At 39.1% G+C, this 18,082-nt stretch overlaps 4 protein-coding genes across 5 annotated transcripts in view; 2 read left to right on the forward strand and 2 right to left on the reverse strand.

The window, feature by feature from the left end:
• Nucleotides 1-5,158, forward strand: part of LOC119555505 (nuclear hormone receptor FTZ-F1) — a 49,588-nt gene extending 44,430 nt beyond the window's left edge. The window contains exons 5-10 of one of the 2 annotated variants that reach the window (XM_037866924.1): nucleotides 1,154-1,527; nucleotides 2,017-2,073; nucleotides 2,132-2,330; nucleotides 3,271-3,529; nucleotides 3,596-3,696; nucleotides 3,843-5,158. In XM_037866924.1, the coding sequence (XP_037722852.1) occupies nucleotides 1,154-1,527; nucleotides 2,017-2,073; nucleotides 2,132-2,330; nucleotides 3,271-3,529; nucleotides 3,596-3,696; nucleotides 3,843-3,992 (1,140 nt within the window). In that variant the 3' untranslated portion in view covers nucleotides 3,993-5,158. Of the gene's footprint in view, nucleotides 1-1,153; nucleotides 1,528-2,016; nucleotides 2,074-2,131; nucleotides 2,331-3,270; nucleotides 3,697-3,842 lie in introns of both variants that reach the window. The other variant, XM_037866923.1, reaches the window with a different exon arrangement.
• A 1,098-nt stretch (nucleotides 5,159-6,256) lies between these two features.
• On the reverse strand, nucleotides 6,257-8,196 carry LOC119555506 (ubiquitin-like-conjugating enzyme ATG3). Its single transcript, XM_037866925.1, has 4 exons — nucleotides 8,007-8,196; nucleotides 7,381-7,516; nucleotides 7,122-7,312; nucleotides 6,257-6,954 (listed from the first exon to the last, which is right to left on the reverse strand). Exons 1-4 carry the CDS (start codon nucleotides 8,076-8,078, stop codon nucleotides 6,364-6,366), a joined length of 990 nt encoding a protein of 329 aa, XP_037722853.1. The 5' UTR covers nucleotides 8,079-8,196; the 3' UTR covers nucleotides 6,257-6,363.
• A 259-nt stretch (nucleotides 8,197-8,455) lies between these two features.
• On the forward strand, nucleotides 8,456-10,306 carry LOC119554877 (nuclear fragile X mental retardation-interacting protein 1). Its single transcript, XM_037865963.1, has 3 exons — nucleotides 8,456-8,677; nucleotides 8,725-9,017; nucleotides 9,077-10,306. The coding sequence occupies exons 1-3, from the start codon at nucleotides 8,486-8,488 to the stop codon at nucleotides 10,212-10,214; spliced, it is 1,623 nt and encodes a 540-aa protein (XP_037721891.1). The 5' UTR covers nucleotides 8,456-8,485; the 3' UTR covers nucleotides 10,215-10,306.
• LOC119554878 (mediator of RNA polymerase II transcription subunit 11) lies at nucleotides 10,287-10,978 on the reverse strand. Its single transcript, XM_037865964.1, has 2 exons — nucleotides 10,840-10,978; nucleotides 10,287-10,787 (listed from the first exon to the last, which is right to left on the reverse strand). The coding sequence occupies exons 1-2, from the start codon at nucleotides 10,910-10,912 to the stop codon at nucleotides 10,345-10,347; spliced, it is 516 nt and encodes a 171-aa protein (XP_037721892.1). The 5' UTR covers nucleotides 10,913-10,978; the 3' UTR covers nucleotides 10,287-10,344.
• Between the last annotated feature and the right edge of the window lie 7,104 nt (nucleotides 10,979-18,082).

Here is an 18,082-nt window from a genome sequence, read left to right on the forward strand (position 1 = left end):
CATACAGTGGTCGGCATATGTATTTTGACAAAATAAAAGTTAAGTATACTCATAACTTGAATTTACTTCTTGTAAACTATAGGCATCAATGGAAAGGTAATTTCAATGCCGTTTGAATGATACAATACATTTCTTTACCCATTCAGTACTTATTGAAAAGGACGAATTTGTGTAAATCAACTTTGAAATTTTTAAAAAAAACTTTTTTCCTCGTCTTGAAAACTTAAATTTTTTGATGCAAAAAGTTTCTTCAAACAAAAACAATAGTAACTGCAAAAAGAATTTTTCAAAAATCATTTTTCTTATATTTTTTATGAATTTTTGAAAATGCTTAAAAACAGGCATTTGAGCCATATTTTTGTCTTTTTCATACAAATTTTTTCCGACATTGTCACCTTCAAAAAATCATAAAAAATATAAGAAAAATGATTTTTGAAAAATTCTTTTTGCAGTTACTATTGTTTTTGTTTGAAGAAACTTTTTGCATCAAAAAATTTAAGTTTTCAAGACGAGGAAAAAAGTTTTTTTTAAAAATTTCAAAGTTGATTTACACAAATTCGTCCTTTTCAATAAGTACTGAATGGGTAAAGAAATGTATTGTATCATTCAAACGGCATTGAAATTACCTTTCCATTGATGCCTATAGTTTACAAGAAGTAAATTCAAGTTATGAGTATACTTAACTTTTATTTTGTCAAAATACATATGCCGACCAGTGTATATATGCGGTATAATTTGTATTCCAATTTGAAAACCTTTTATCAAAATTGTATACAAATAATTATGAAACAACGGCTTACTTTTTATTCCAACTTAATAACTTGGTATTAAAATTGAATACAAATAATTTGGAAAAACCATATGCTGTTCGAAAATCAATTTTAAAAAACAGATATTTATGAAAACTCGTCCGTCTATTCCCACAAACCTGTACTAACTAAAAAGTTAAAATAGTTTAAGGTTATAAAACAACTTAACAATTTTTATTATAAACAGAAAAAATACCCACTAGATAATTGGCTATATTTAATAGCTTTAGTTCAACTATGCAGTAATGTTAGAAGATCGAAGATATAGTTAAATATAAAAGGAATCACTGATAACACTGAATATTTCTAAATATTTCCAAACGAATTCTTCGCATTCTTTTCAGGTATCCTCACTCACCCAATCCCCGGATTCGTCGCCCAGCCCCATAGCCATTGCGCTGGGACAGGTGAATGCGAGCACGGGCGGTGTGATAGCCACGCCCATGAACGCCGGCAATGGCGGCAGCGGGGGCGGAGGTCTCAACGGGCCCAGTTCCGTGGGCAACGGCAATAGCAGCAACGGCAGCAGCGGCGGCAACAACACCAGCAGCACGGGCAACGGAGCGTCCGGCGGCGGAGGAGGGGGCAACAACGCGGGCGGCGGGGGAGGAGGCACCAATTCCGCCGACGGCCTGCATCGCAACGGCGGCAACGGCAACATCAGTTGCCACGAGGCTGGAATAGGATCTCTGCAAAACACGGCCGACTCGAAACTGTGGTATTTAGCCCAAAAGCCAGAACAGAACCCAAAGAATATCCAAACTTATGCCAAAGCAAACGACAAACTTTCGATATTTTACCGCATTTGTGGACAAGGATTCAACATGATCATGCAGCAAATGTGGAAAAGGGCAGTCTTGCGATTTTTAGTTATAATAATTGTTGGTAGATCTTTGTTTTGTAAGATCTTTGTTGGCTAGTAGTCAAATATTTTTAAAGAAATTTAATGAATAACTCGAAAAGATGTTACAATTTTTCAATATTTCTATGAAAATAATTATAATATACTATTTTGTTAAGATTTCTAAGTAAAAAACAGATTTTGGAGATTGCTGATCTGAGTTTTTAAAGACAGAATTTATTTTACATCCTGTTTCCAAGCTGCCCTTTTACGTTTTGCTTAGTTGTCACTTGATGAGCTCTCCAATTAGAAGCCTCCTAAACATTAATAACCTATACCTTTTTATATCTTTTATCTAAAAAAAAGCTTCGATTCTGGCACACATCCATCGAGCACGGCCGACGCGCTAATCGAGCCATTAAGGTGGGTTACTTAGGACTAGAGTCTTAAGATCTTTTAAACCAAATTATTATTCCTGCAGAGTCTCACCCATGATTCGTGAATTTGTGCAATCGATCGACGATCGGGAATGGCAGACGCAACTGTTTGCCCTGCTGCAGAAGCAAACCTACAACCAAGTGGAGGTGGATCTCTTCGAGCTGATGTGCAAGGTTCTCGACCAGAATTTGTTCTCGCAAGTGGACTGGGCACGGAACACCGTCTTCTTCAAGGATCTGAAGGTATGGGCCACTCTGGGGCTTTGGGGTTGCCTCAACACCCCGACATCCCCACATTGAACCAAAAATCAGAAAACAGAAATCACAGACAGCAGCAGCAACATGGTTCAAAGCCAGAAACCAGTTTTCAAGCTAGGGGCCAAGTCTGCGGCATGTTATGTAAACCACCGACAACTGACAGCGACGTCGACGGCGACGCCGGCAGAATCTGCATTGAATTTCGATTTCATTTGGCGTCTGACCTACTTAGCCACCAAAGCTGAACCAGTCAGTCAGCCAAGCAGCGGCGTCTCTCGCTCAATGACGCAACTGATGTGCTCACCCATACCAGTCCACCGGGAGCGGAGAAACCGAGACTGAGACTGCGACTGAGAAAGAGACAGAGAGAATCGGAGAAACCGAGAAACCGAGAGCATCCCCGAGAGAAAGAAAGGGCGTGTTGTAATACCAGACCATCCAAAACTAGGCCCTAGCATATCTCCATACCATATCATCATACAAAATGTATCTATTGAACCCTATGCGTGCGGTTGTCGCTTAAAAACCAACTGATAAAGATAGGATCAGTGTATTTTTAATAGCTATAAAAAATATCATTTATAAATTCTATATTCAAATTAGAAAAAAGATATAGTATTTAAAATATTCAGACCCTATTAACAATATGGTGAAACTCGTTTGCTGGAACTTGAAAAAGAATGTTTTAAGTTTATATTATGTATTAAAAATATGTATTATTTTAAATTTAATGCGATACAAGTTTTTAGGTATTACTGCATTTTCAAAATGCATATTTTATCTAACATAATCTATGATATCACCAACATATACTTGTAATATTTTTGGCTCTAGTGGCAACCGTACTTATTGATCCTCACCCAGTTTCGTATTCCTTATTTATTGATCACAATTTTTTATTTTATTATTTTTTCTTATAATCCAGGTCGACGACCAAATGAAGCTGCTGCAGCATTCCTGGTCGGACATGCTGGTTCTGGATCACCTGCACCATCGAATCCACAACGGCCTGCCCGACGAGACGCAACTGAACAATGGCCAGGTCTTCAATCTGATGAGCCTGGGATTGTTGGGTGTGCCCCAGCTGGGCGACTACTTCAACGAGCTGCAGAACAAGCTGCAGGATCTGAAATTCGATATGGGCGACTATGTCTGCATGAAATTCCTAATCCTGTTGAATCCAAGTAAGGCCGTACAAGTCTCTCAGTGCAGATTGGCAACCTTCCTAAACCGTGAATTAATATTTATAGATGTACGGGGTATTGTCAACCGGAAGACCGTCTCCGAGGGACATGATAATGTGCAAGCTGCCTTGCTGGACTACACCCTCACCTGCTATCCGTCGGTCAATGTGAGTAGGGGATGCAGTTGTAATGTTTATGGTATCGTTTGAAGCTTTCTTATTTTGTTGCGTTGATTTGTAACAATTGGGATGGGAAGACTTCTGTATCCTTGCTTTATAAGACACTAAGACCTCTTTTTTTTGGATTCTTGCAGGACAAGTTCAGTAGGCTGGTAAACATTTTACCGGAAATCCATGCCATGGCCGCCCGCGGCGAGGAGCACCTGTACACCAAGCACTGCGCCGGCAGTGCGCCCACCCAGACGCTGCTCATGGAGATGCTGCACGCCAAGCGCAAGGTGTAGAGGCCGGGGGAGCGTGACACGGAATACTTAATCATTTATGAGATGTAAATAACAAGGCGGAGTCCCGCCACGAGTCCCCACGGCAGCCGGGATATGGAAGGCGACGAGCGGAGGATACAGAATTCCGTATTATGAATATGGGAATGCATCATCACTACTACCACCAACACCACCAACTATCACACCTATACACACACACATGCACACATTTGTTGATTCAATGTTAATTATTATTACGTTTACGGTTAGGCCTAGTTTACGTTTAACTAATTAATTAATTTGTCTTAAATTAATTCGTGTTTTATTTGTAGTCCCCTGATAAAGCAATTTTTTAAAACACAACCTAAACGTATAAATGTAGATGTATGGATATAAATTGTAATAAGGCAAGGAGAACCAGAACCCCACTTTCTTTAGGCATTACAAACGAAGAAAACAAAAGAAGCATGAGAAATTTTATTTTTATATACCTATATGAATACGATACTTATGGATACAAATCTATATATATATATTTTTATGTAAATTGGCGTATGTTTAAGCGTCCTACAACTTTTTAATTAGAATTTGGTTTTACCATAGTTTTCAAATTATTTCTGTTCCACTAGCAGATCGATTATTTTATTTTTTGCGCCAAGTGTCTTGCATAGTATTTGCGTCTAATCTAATGGCAACAAAAAAAACGGAAAATCCATACAAAGAAAATGAAAACAAAGCAAATTTAGGTGTTCATGGTATGAATGTATGTGTATATTATAATTGTAATTTCATCTAAGTGTAAGAAAACAATGCAAACAACTACCTACAACAAGATAATGAAGAGCAAGAAATTATATAAATTAATAAAGATCGAGTTAAAAACTATACAGTAAATATATACTTACATATATATTTAAATTTAGCAGTTTCAACTATTTGTAAATTTCAACCAAGATGTAATTGTTTCAATGTCAGCAACCAGAAAGTGTAAAGCTTATAATTAAAATACAAAATATATTTTGTGCAAGGAAAATTATAACTCAGCTAAAGGGTAAAAACCAATTATAAAAAATAAACAAATAAGCTATATAAACCTTTAAAACTAAAAGTAAAAGATGCTTAGTCATGAATTTGGGCAATGAGACGGAAAAGAAATCGAATTATAGAAAAAAAGAATATTGTAAAAATCAAAAATCGAAATAAACAAACCAAATAAACTATATTTAATGAAAATTGATTAACTTTCAATTCGAATATTAAGTTACCTGGCATACAACCTTTAATTTTTTAAGCTGTAATTTTATTCCTGTAGTATTTTCGGAGTTCCCAAAATATGTTCTTCATGTCGTGTGAACCTAATCATTGCCTTAATTCCTGCCTAGGCATTGCGCTTAAACAAAACGTACCTTATAAAATTAAACAAATATAAACTCCAGATTCAGTAAACAGAAACTAACTACACCACACATTTCAAATTTAAAGGCAGCGTGTATAAAATAAAACAAAAGTCGTTAAAAGATGTAAAAAATTGAAGGTAGCAGAAATGGCATGAAAATGGTAGAAAATTCTGGCAGATGCAAGATTGGTAGGGGCAAAAATACAGAAACGAAGCACGACGACACATCTATATAGGTTTATATTATATATTTAGGTCTCTAGTTGGTATGTATAACTTCTGTATGTATTATAAAATGTAAAAAAGAAAACAAAAATATGGGTAATTAATGTAAAAGTTGACAAGATAGTGGATCAGTTATATTTAAAGATAAGTAAAGGGCAAGAAATGTTGACGTCTAACGTAACGCTGGCGGCATGTTGTTGAAAACACGTTAAAAGAGGGGAAGAAAGGAGGGATCGATATACACATACAAATATATAAATGTTTATTCAGGTATGAATGGCGTTAGGTATGTTTATTGTAAAATTGATTACGATGTGAACCTGTTATTGCAAATGAAAAGTGATTTTAACTATTAAGAAAATCTATATATATACTATAAACCCATAAAAATTAAAAAAGGATCTAACAGTTATACATTAAATGATTAATATAAATGCAAGCAACACACACATTTTAAGTTTGAAAAACTGTTAAAAATGCAAAAAAAATCATTTAACTAGAAACAAAACTACCTAAAACTACAATGCATATTTGATCAATTGATTTAATATGCTTTATTATTATGTTAACATACAATTTCATCTCAGAGATGTTTCAAACATGCAACCAACAACAACAAAAGCAAAGTGAAATAAAAAGTAATTATAAAAACGAGTCAGAGGTGTTCATGTTTTTAGCTGTTTGCCCAAATCTTTATTCGATTATTGGTTCACAAACTTGCGTTTAATGAGTAAAATTGTATTGCGTCAATATTGAAAAGCATGGCGGGTCTTAAGACATGTTGAAGTTCTGCGTAAAGTCGTACTCGATGGTTGGTATGACGGTCTGAACGAATTTCAGGAATATGATCAAGTATAAATGCACTCCCAGCTGACCGCCGCCCTCCTCCACCGTCTGGATAATCTTCTTCATAATATCGGCATGCCGACATGGGTGCACCGAGGCCATGTTGGGTCCTGGCAGGTGCGGGTGCGACTCCATGGTGACCGTTTTCTTGGCGTGATCCTGGGAGACATCCTCGTACATCTGTTCCACGGTCAGTGGTTTGCGCTGCTCATCATATCCCACCACCCAAAGGCGCGGCGTCTGATAGTACTTGTCATAGCTGATGTGCAGGTCGTAGGTGCGCGTGTGGAGCACTGAGTCACCGCTGGCCTCCGCCCCAGATGCGGCTGCCACTGGGCTGGCCTTGTCGTCCGTCTCCGGTTTGCGAGTGGTGGTCGCCACCGCCGGGTCGACGAGCTCCAGCATGCCGCTCTCCTCGAAATCGTCCATGTCAATGGCCTCGTCATCATCCTCGTCTTCGGCCTCGGCTCCAGCGCCCGGGGCTGATTTGTCGCTATCTGGAGTGTGCATTTCATCCTGTAAGAGAAGGAAATTCTTGATAAGATTAAGGTTTCCACAAATCGGTAAGATATCTCCAGATATCTCCAATCGTTTGAGATCCTCGACTGAATTCAATTGTAGTTGTAATTATCATATCTAAAATACCCTTTAGGTACTTTCAGAGCTCTTCAGCCTGCCCTCACCTTTGACTCCTCCATTGTCAATTCGCAGATCTTGTCCTCCAGCTGGGTAGTGCCGTCGTCGTTCAGCTGGTGGGTCTCGACCCACCCTCCATCGCCGGACTCCTCCTCCACCAACGTCTCCTCGCCGACGTACTCCATCTGCTTGCAGCGGCGATAGCACGGCACATTGCGCGTTATCAGGAATTGCTTATCTAAGTGGGACCCAAATGATTTTAATGAGTAAATTGGCCAGTGATTAATGGCAAATCGCAGTACTTACCCTTGGGAAGGTAGGGTTTTGTTTTGGTCTCATCGCCGGCGGCCCACTGCCAGGTGGGACAGTGGTGGACCAGGTGATCTCCGGCGGCAACGAACTCCTCCGGAGTAAGAACGCCCGTCTCGCGGAATTTGGATTCCTGCAATGGAGGGATGTATACAGAATTATTAACGCGGATGTCCCAGAAGTATCTCTCAACCTTCAACGATTTTTTAAGCCTTTAGAGGGGTATACATATCATTGGTATACATATATTGGTATTCCTGAAACCTCTAAGTTAGGATAACATTTTAAGTTCTGAAAGCATTTACTCCTTATAACAATAGCTCTTAAAATTCGTTGAAACCGTAGAATTTCTTAAAATATATGAGACGAAAATGGTAGGTACAATTTGGGACACCCCTGTGCAATTAGTTTGGAGACAGTCTGGCGGTTAATCGAGTTTTATGGCCACCAGGGGAGGTCGTGGAATATGGGGGAATCAATAGTTGAGCCTAGAAAACCCTTATCTTTTCTAGATTTCTTCGTCACGAAGCTGCTTTCCATATATGCACCCTTATTTCATTCGTATTTTTATACATATTTGATCGTTATGATTGTCAGTTTTTCGTCTATTTGGCACTTTTTACCTTCAAAACGGGCGTTAGATACTCGGCCACATTGAGAGCCGTGCCTTTGACGGTGTTGAGGACACTTTGCATCTTGTTGCCCCGCTGAGTATTCGCACTAATCTAAACGCTTAAACTTAGTAAACACAATTACGCTGCTCTCTCAATTGACTTGCACTTCCTAGCTAATTGTTTTCGTCTCGCGAGTCGCGACAACAACAGTGCAGTGCGGTCACACTAGGTCAATGTGGGTGGGCTTATCGATAGGTTTCAAGGCGGTATTTTGTTATAAATAAAAATATTTAATTTTAACTTTTGCAAAAAGAGAAAATAAGCTATTCAAAAATGTATAAAAGTTGCGAAAAAAGTATAAGACCCTGGATAAATAAGATTAAACTAATGAAATCTTTTTTAAGTATCTTTTATTTGGTATATTCAGCAGCTCAGGTCACACTGTCCAGATTTGCGCACATTGTTTTTAACGTTTTTAACGCGACGAGATGGAGGAAAAGGTCCAGCCGAAATTCGTATTGCCGTCCCCTAAATTCGACAAGCCCAATGGAGCCAGCAAGGTCAACCACCTGTACCTGACCCCCAGTGGGATGACCCTGCTAACGAGGGCCAAGCAACCGCCGCCCATGTACGGCGCACGAGGATCAACAGTGCCTGCCAAGTATCTCGCCCAGGAAAACGTGAGTTATCTTATCTTTTACTGGCAATATTACCCCTTAATCCTTAGTTTATAGCGCAGAGCAGTGCAGTCAGTGTGCCGGAGACCCCACCGATCTACCACTCGCCTCCGCGCCCGGAGTTCTGCCACACGTGTGGCATGGAGTTGGCCAATGCCCAGGACATGAGGCGCCATCTGGAGCAGCACGAGTCCTGTCCCGCTGATGACTGCGACTTTGCGGCCCTGCACAACATCCTGGAACGCCATATTGAAGCCAATCACATCACGGGGGCTTACAAAAAGGTGAAGAAGGTGTGGACGGAGGAAGAATTGGCTGCTTGGAGGGCAGAAAGGAGGAAAAGGTTCGCGGACTTAGTACTTTATTTCTCTTTAAGCATTTAATCACCCATACACATCTTAGATATCCCACAGCGACGAATGTTGAGCTGGCCAGATTGGCAAAGGAGCAGAGACTAAAGCGAGGAGAGCGTCTGGAGGCCTCTAAGTCGCGCTTTGGAAATCGGGAAGATCGCCAGAGGACGCGACCCAAAGGAGATCACAAGGAGCGCTTCGATCCCAAAAACAAAAGGAAAAGGGGAGTTAAGGAAAAGAAGAAACTTGAAGGAAGTACAAAAAAAATTACTGATAAATCAAAGGAAACTAAAGAAGTAAATAAGGCAACTGAAGAAATCCAATGTGATCAAAAAGGAGAGCAGCCCAACTTGAGCTTCACAGAAAATGGCAAATTCCGAGGAACAGGATCAATGAAAGACTACCAGCACGTGAAGCCAAAAGTTCAACAGAAGGACAATGCTTTGTTTGGCCTGCTTGGAATGTATGGGTCAGATAGTGAAGAGGAAAGTGAAGCAGAGTGTGAGGATCAGGATCAGCACAAGGAAGAAACGGATATACCAGATGCACAATTGGGTATCCTCAAAACTGAACCTCCTGAGCGCACAGAAGAGGGTTCAGGCCATGATGGTCTGATACAAAAGTTAGAAACCAATATTGCCATAGAAGATTTGGGCACTGAGGCTTCTCAAGAGGGTTTAAGTACGGATATGCAAACATGTGACGACCCAGTACAAAATGTGGGAAAGTCCCCTCTGGACGACACCTCCATAGAAGAGCGCTGTAATCCAGTATCTTCTTCCATCTTAGAATCAGTTTCTGTTACCAGGGAAGATGCTGGCTCCTCCGACGAAGCTCCAGATGAAGAGCCCTTCCAGCGAACAACGGAAACCATAAGGGAACCAACTCCTCCTAAGGCTGAACCAAAGGAATGTAAGCCCAAAACTGCACCCAAACGAGCTGCCCCAAAGCGAATTTATGGCTTAAACTACAAGAAGGCTCGCAAGCAAACCCAGCAGAACACCATGTTATCCAAACTTCTGGAATCGGAAATACGACATGAACGGAATGTCCTACTGCAGTGCGTGAGACACGTGTGCGAGAGGAATTTCTTTGGCATTGGACAAACTATAGGGAAAGAAAACCTAGTTGCAGCTTGCGATAAGGATGAAGAGAAGCTGGATCCCATTTGTGATAAATCCGTGTAAACATCACCGGATGCATTATAACTATTAGTTACTAAAATAAGTGAATAAAGTTTAGAGATTTAGCCCAAACTGTTATCGACTGTAAAATGTTATATATTCAAATTAAAAAATGGAAACCCTTATCCCTAGATTAGTTGGTGGACATGGAGGAGTCGCTGCCCATGGGATGATCGCCTCCACCGGCGTTGCCGCCGCCTGCAGGTTGTTGCTGCTGTGCAGCCTGTTGCATCTGTTGCTGCTGCTGTTGTTGTTGCTGCTGCTGTTGGGCCGCGGCATGTTCCTGCTGGCGCTTTAGCTGCTGCCGGGCAGCATGTGAATGCTTGGCCTTCGTTTCCTCCAATTCCCGAACCCTGGACCTGGCATGCTGTATGCGGTGCCAGGCCATTTGGAGCACCTTGGCGGACGCATAGCCGGAACCCTCGTGCGGCTGACCGGTGGACACCTGGGTCAAGTAGTTGATTTGCTCGGATAGCTTCGATTCCACGCTGGACAGGCTCTTGAGGAACTGCTGCGATTGAGTCTCGGCATTTTTCTGCGACGACTTTTCCTTGCCCAACTCCTGCAAGGCTTGTCCTGTAAAACACCTATGTCAGCCTTCTTTGGTGAAATTATCCTACTCACTCACCCGCACTCTGCATGCACAAGATTATCTCCTTTTCGATCTCGTCCAGAGCGTGTATTTTGTCCAGCGGATTCATTTTCTTTCGCAGTTTTGCATGTAAACAAAGTAATTAGAGATGGTACAGCTATCGATGCCAAAATGCTACCGATGGTTCGGAGCCTTATAACTACATATTCGGTATTTTTGGGATTTTTCGATAGGTAACGCATAGGTTTTTCCATTGGTGGCTGAGGCTGTTGAGTAAAATAAAATTATTGAAATTTAAAACCGGAAATCGTTTTTTCACCGTTTGTCCACGTCCAGTTTAACCAAATTAGGAATATAAAGTGCTTTATAAAATCACAAAAATAATTTTTTTTTTTGGACTGATTTATTAATTATTTTTTTTTATTATTATTATTTAAAAAAAAAATTAAAAAATTAATCCATTTGACAGAAGCAAAGATATGGCGATGCCTTTTTTAAACTTTAAACTTTAAATTACATGGTGTAACAAAAAAAATATTCCTTAATTATTATTTTTGCCAACCTTTTTTATAAAAAATTAGTATAATGTTCTATACATAATCCTGGTTGAACCCTAAAAATTTTGTCATGGGACAAAATTTCTCCAGAATTAATTCAAACAGTTTATATTAAATAAAAATCAAAGCAGAATCAAAGAACTGTTTTCGACCGTTCTACGCGCTTCTTAAACGACGCGACTAGCTTTGAGATATTGAAGATTCGTACCACCAAATTTATGTTGCGTAGCAGCCCGTGACCCAAGAAAATGCAAGATATCCGATTGGGAGAACTTTATTGTTTGTCTTGCGCTGGTAGAACTAATTTTTATAGGATCATGGACTAGAATATTAAAATGAGAAAGTTGGCTACCATTAAAAAGTAAAATATACGGCATCGTTTTTAATTGTGATTTAAAATTCTGATCAATAGAAAATTGAAAATGTTTAAAAACCGGTGCATCAATCCATTCAATAAAAGAAATCATAAAAACTTTGACATTAGCAATGTATCAAATGCACTAAGCGCTGAGGTTCCCGCATTGGCTGGATAAAAAATCTGCGACTCGTGCAGAAAGTCAATTTGCAAATTAGCGCTTAGAATCCAAAAAACACGTGGACGTTCCAAGAAAAAAATTTAAAAAAATTCATCTGTTTTTCATTGTTAAAGACTGCAAAAAAAATATAATATGGATCCAAATCCATTCCTTCCACTTCTAGTTAGTGTTTCCAATCGACAGTCGTCAAATAGCAAATAAGCGATTAGAATTAAAAAAAAGAACTCGGACATTCCAAGAAAAAAAATTGAAAAATTCAACTTTTTGAGTTTTTGAAATTGAGCGATTTAGAGAATAAGAAACATGCAATAACAGAATGACTAAAACATTGTTGGATTCAATGCTAAAAAAGAAGAATGAAAATATAAAAATAATTGTTAAAGACTGGAAAAAAATAATATGGATCGAAATCTATTGCTTCCACTGATAGTATTTCCAGTCGACTTATTAAAAAAAATTGGTATGCCGAATTGGAGTAATTAATGAAAGCAGAATATAAGGAACACGAATGGATAGCAACCAAGGCCTACAATTTTTAGAAAAAAAATTAAAATACCAAAAGGGGCAAGAATAGTTTGTGGATTTAGCGACTAGCGGCTCGTTTAAAATGCGAGCCGCTTTTAATAAAGATACGTCGACATCGCTGAGATCAAATATTTGAGGCCTTTCACCATTGTTCCCGAAAGCTGGAATGATCAAAAGGTTAAAAATATATGTGTCGGATTCACACGCTGCAGGAAGTATTATGCGAGCGAGAATGCGTCGATCCATCTTTTTTGTTTTTCTATTGAATGTGTTAATTGTAAGTAGTAGATTATTATTATTAAGCATGTATGTATTTACCGAGGGCAAGCAATATCTATTTACAAACAGTGTAAGAAGGTTTTTTTAAAGGGCAATGGGCCAGCTGGTGGGTCCTTTGAGCATCAGAATCTTTAGCCCATGTTGCGCAGCGTTTCATACCAAAAATATTAAAGCATCCCACCTAAAAACACAGCGTCATGTTCGTTATGTAAGGGTAACTAATAAAAAATGTAACTTTTCATTCAACAGGACGAAAATAAAACAAGAAATCTCATGGACAACAAATTTTTTTCGTTAAAAAAAAAATATACCATTTTAAAATTAAGTTGTTATAGTCTTTGTATATGTATTGAAAATGGAACCTTTACTTAACTGCTTAAAAATCTTAATTGCTTTGAATCTCTCTGTTGGATTCTATTGCTCTCTTTATTCCTTAGCCAAAGGCTACCGATTTTTAGAACTAATTTAATTAACTTTATAAAGTCCGGACTGAATCAAAATGAAGTGATTTGTCTGTTTGTTTGCATACGTACATTTAAACAAGGTTATCAAACTACTTATTTTATTTTGGAGTCTGGCACTAAAAGAACCTCATTATTTGTTCTCTCAGCATGACCAGGTTGCTTATCAAAAAGTTCCCGAAACGCCAATTACAAAAATGACCTCAACTTGTAAAAAGTGTTGAGTATAAACTCTGAAATACTGAATCAATTTGCGTGTTCGGTCCCATTTTCCGCTAATGCGAATTGTAGCGACTTTTACCCATCTCTTTCCTACATGTGTAAATCTTATGGAGGAAAAAGTCGCTGAAGCGGAATTTGGTCGCTAAAGCGACATGGAGTTGTTCTAAAGAACAAGGACTGTCCCAACTGCAGTAAGCCCGCAATATTGTCTTTCAATACGAAGGGCCCGATTAGTACGCCAGGTTGGAGGTGCCCCAGGATGATAAGTAACGACCAAATAATGATTTAAGGTAATAATTGTTTATTTTAAGGAATTTTAAAAGAGAAATAATTAAATTCCCCGTCGGCGATAAAGAGCGCAGCGTTCAAGCCAAGACGTAGGTGCAATATATCGCAGCGAACGGGACTAATGTCCATCCCACTCGTGCATGAGTGTAACGAGAAGAACTCGTTGGTCCGAGTGGTCTCGCCGAGACCAGAATAAAAACATGGAGGAACCTGTGAGAAAACATAGACGGAAGGCAGCCCCAACATCTTCTCATCCAATAATTTCTCTTTTTTTTTAATTCTAACAATTTACCATCTTGAAAAGGAATAGGCTTAATCTCTAGCACTGAAATTGGTTTGCAATGTGGAGTATGCTTTTATTAGATAAACCACAATAAAAAAACAATATACCACCTCCGGAAGTCCAACAGAATCTTTAGCCCATGTGGCGCAGCTTTCTACATCAAAAATATTGAAGCATACCACCTAAAAACACAGCGTCATGTTTGCTATGTAAGGAGTAAGTAATGAAAAGTGTAACTTTTCATTTATACATTTATATTTATTTATACATATATACATTTAAACAAGGTTATTAAACTACTTTTGTTGTTTCATTTTTCAAAATTATCATGCGCGTTCTGCTCTACGTGAACTTTTATTTTGGAGTCTGGCACTAAAACAGTGGTCGGCAGCGGCCTATCTAGTGAGCATAGGGAATTGTTCTGCCCATCCTCTGCTCGCTCACGTATAACGTAGATGTTCGTATGACTTCGGCATGGGTCTTCGGGTCTTTTTTTTCTCAGCTTCGGCGCACTTTTTTGCTGCTGCGGCAGAGAATTTCAGTGCAAAACAGAGAAACGTCAGGCGTCAGAGCGCTGCGCGCCAACTTCGTGTTTTTTACACTCACACTAATGCAAGGCAAACTTGTGATGGTATGTGTGTGCCGACCACTGCACTAAAAGAACCTCATCATTTGTTGTCTCAGCATGACCAGGTTGCTTATCAAAAAGTTCCCGAAACGCCAAGTACAAAAATGACCTCAACTCGTAAAAAATGCTAAATATGAACTCTGAAATACTGAATCGATTTGCGTGTTCGGTCCCATTTTCCGCTAATGCGAATTGTAGCGACTTTTACCCGTCTCTTTCCTACACGTGTATTTCTTATGGAGGAAAAAGTCGTTGAAGCGAAAACCCCATCGGTGTGTTATAGGGTCTTCCCACAGAGATCCATCCACCATCTACCATCCGTTGAACGGATGGTCCATAAGGTTTTGCCTTTCCAAAAATTTCCCAGTTAGTTCCCCATCCAAATTTAACGGACTACTTTATGCGATAGTTAGGCGATAATTTTGGGTGGAAACCCTAAACTCTTCTTCTTGAAAGTGGAAAGTGAAACATTTATTACGAAAACGTAAACAATGGTGACGGAAACTTTTGAAAATGGAAGGCGGCGAAGCAATAGGTATGAACATATGCTCTTTATTTTTGTAATAATTCATTGATTTTAAATTTACAGTCAATAATACGCGAACTGCCGGTGGCAAACTGAGGTGGACTAAGCAGATGGAAGTCCTGCTCATCGACATTTGGCAGGAGAACATCGAGGAGTTGCGCGGAGCCAGAAAAAATGTCCATATATACATGGAGATGGCCCAGACCCTAATGGAAGCGGTGTTTGATGTGCCCTACAAGGACGTCCGAACGAAAATAGAGAACCTGACCAAAAAGTACAGGTAACTTATATGCGCCCAACAACATATTGGAAATCCACTCAACTATACTTTTCCTTGCAGGCAGGAAAAAAATAAAATGGGGCCAAGCGGTGGCGCTCCTTCCTCGTGGCAGCATTATGAGTTGGTCCACTCGTTTTTAGGCGCATACCGCATCGACAACATGGAGCAGAACACCTTGGAGAACGAGAGTATGTCCCCACACTAATATTTTTGGTTTAAAATTATCTAAAAAAATTTATTTATTGCAGATACTAGGGAATACTTTGTGGAGCTCTTGGACCCAGATGACAGGGAAGCCTCTACCTGCAGCGGCAGTCAACGCTCAGGCAGCACTGCGCCCCCTGCTAAGCGCGCAAAGGTGGACCATAAGTCGGAGCTTGTGGAGATAGCTCGAGAAAGACTGGAGGAGCAGAGAGCGCAGACAGAAATATTGTCGAGGATGGCAGACAGCCAGGCAAAATTCCAATCTGATTTGTTGGAGCTGTTAAGAAAATCAAAGAATTCCTAATAGATTTATAATTTATAATAAATAGAACAAAATGAAATGTGATATTATAGTTAAACAAAAAATCAAACAGATTTATATTTTATGAACTTTATTTGTTACATTTAGACATTATTGGGAAATAGCTGCTCTTATTTTTGCAGGTTGGCAAAAATTTGCAGACAAAACGAAAAGGTCCTCTTCTCCATACGAAAGCTCTCTTTGAAGAACTCGTCGTTGTTTTCCGTTATATCCTTCTCCCAAAATGTCCCGTATCGCTTCTGTTTAATATAATTCGCACTCTTTAATCGTATTTTTAATACATTTTAAGAGCACGTACCAGCATCCACACACTTCGTGGCATTTGCTCTTTTGCAGAAAAAATGCTTTCGTACAGATCCAATTCGTCGTCATTCCACTCCTCTGAATTGGCTGCCAATAAAAGCTGGTTCAACTTAAGATTTTGCTGTTGTACAACAGCCAAAATAATTGGTAAATTGTTCATTTTGGTCTGGCAAAATCCACTTTAATAATTTTTGCTTGTGTTTTTATTAGGCACAGCTGAACTGACAGCTGTTGTCGGATGGTAGATGGCGGATGTGCCCTGTGGGAATCGGAGTTTCACATTTGTCAAAAATCCCAACCGTTTCTAACGAATGGACTGTATGGGAAGGGGGTAATAGGCCTTAAAAATATTGAAGGCGGTTACCGGGACCCAACCATCGATATTATCAACAGTACCATCGATATTTTTGGAGTTATTTTACAGTCGTATTTCTCCAAATTTGAGGGATTCGTAATCTTTCGGTGAACTGCGATTAGCTTCTCCGACCAATTCTATAAAGGTTCCCATCTCCTCAGACTTTTAGTCTCCGACTTTCTTTCCCTATTCTGCGAAGTTATATCCTCAGACTTTTAGTCTCCGACTTTCTTTCCTTATTCTGCGAAGTTATATAGTTTAAACATATAGGTAACATTAAAGAAACACATTTTAAAGAAAGAAAACGTAGAGTAACAGACATTTATGAAACTAATTGCATAGATATTTTTGCGAAAAGTTGTGTTTACAGTACGAAAGTCTAATACAAACTTTATGAATGTTGGCCACAGCTCGACAAACTAAAATTTCGCTCTGAATGAAGAGTCTGCTGTTACTGTGATTTTTCTATATTACACGGCTTGAAATACATTTTTTTAACTAAGTAGTCGTTTTAGTTGTAGTAGTAGTAATCTTTTTACACTATTCATGTGTTCCGGAAAGCATGAGTTTTTCAAAGACTTGTTTTTAGGAACAAGCACCCTGATATATTTTGACAAATTGAAAAATAAGATTCTTTAACATTGCGATTGGGATGATTATTGGTAAGTAGATATAAAGGTATTGATCAAGAAAATCAATTAAAATTTAAAATTTTAGCATTCTGGCAGAAGTTCTATCTATGGGCGTCATCTTAATTTTTTTGCAATCTGTATTGGCATTGCCTAACCATGACTTGCATAATATTGCCACTGGCATCAAACTTTATAGAATTTACCATCCCTGATAAATCTATTCTTTTATATTTAGCTTTGTGTTTTTAAGTCTAGTACTTACATCGTTGGGTCCGTTTTTTATCGCGGTACTTAGATGAGATAAGGAAATACCAGAAAAAATATCGTATTTCGTGAGTGAATTCCGAATTCGCGCTAAGAATAAGAAATTTGATCTTTGGCTGTACATATTCGTGCGTAAACGGCGTGTAGACGAAAAATTAAAAATGGAATGCAAAATGACGCCTAATCCAAGCTTGTGGAGTGTCGCCCAGTATTATGAGACTTGACCCACAAGATGAATTTTAATGCTTTATGAAGAAAATCTGGGAGGTAAAGTGCAGGAAAAAGGTTTTAAGTTATATCATTTCATTATATATTAAGGTTAAAGTAGGGTTTTGCTTAAAAGAATTTGGCTACGGTGTGCTAATATAGGTACTCTTATACCCGTTACTCGTAGCGTAAAAGGGTATACTAGATTCGTCGGAAAGTATGTAACAGGCAGAAGGAAGCGTTTCCGACCCCATAAAGTATATATATTCTTGATCAGGATCACTAGCCGAGTCGATCTAGCCATGTCCGTCTGTCCGTCTGGCCGTCCGTCCGGATGAACGCTGAGATCTCGGAAACTATAAGATTCCTGATTCCTGAGATTCCTGCGCAGCGCAAGTTTCTTTCAG

Source organism: Drosophila subpulchrella, chromosome 3L (assembly GCF_014743375.2).
Source record: "Drosophila subpulchrella strain 33 F10 #4 breed RU33 chromosome 3L, RU_Dsub_v1.1 Primary Assembly, whole genome shotgun sequence".
In the NCBI taxonomy this organism is placed as follows: Eukaryota; Metazoa; Arthropoda; class Insecta; order Diptera; family Drosophilidae; genus Drosophila; species Drosophila subpulchrella.

Coding starts and splice junctions, on each gene's coding strand:
- LOC119555506 (XM_037866925.1), bottom strand. CDS start 8,078: ATGCAAAGTGTCCTCAACACCGTCAAAGGCACGGCTCTCAATGTGGCC. Junction 7,313..7,380: donor AAAACCCTACCTTCCCAAGG/GTAAGTACTGCG, acceptor GGTCCCACTTAG/ATAAGCAATTCCTGATAACG. Junction 6,955..7,121: donor TGACAATGGAGGAGTCAAAG/GTGAGGGCAGGC, acceptor CTTCTCTTACAG/GATGAAATGCACACTCCAGA.
- LOC119554877 (XM_037865963.1), top strand. CDS start 8,486: ATGGAGGAAAAGGTCCAGCCGAAATTCGTATTGCCGTCCCCTAAATTC. Junction 8,678..8,724: donor AGTATCTCGCCCAGGAAAAC/GTGAGTTATCTT, acceptor CTTAATCCTTAG/TTTATAGCGCAGAGCAGTGC. Junction 9,018..9,076: donor AGGGCAGAAAGGAGGAAAAG/GTTCGCGGACTT, acceptor TACACATCTTAG/ATATCCCACAGCGACGAATG.
- LOC119554878 (XM_037865964.1), bottom strand. CDS start 10,912: ATGAATCCGCTGGACAAAATACACGCTCTGGACGAGATCGAAAAGGAG. Junction 10,788..10,839: donor CTTGTGCATGCAGAGTGCGG/GTGAGTGAGTAG, acceptor GGTGTTTTACAG/GACAAGCCTTGCAGGAGTTG.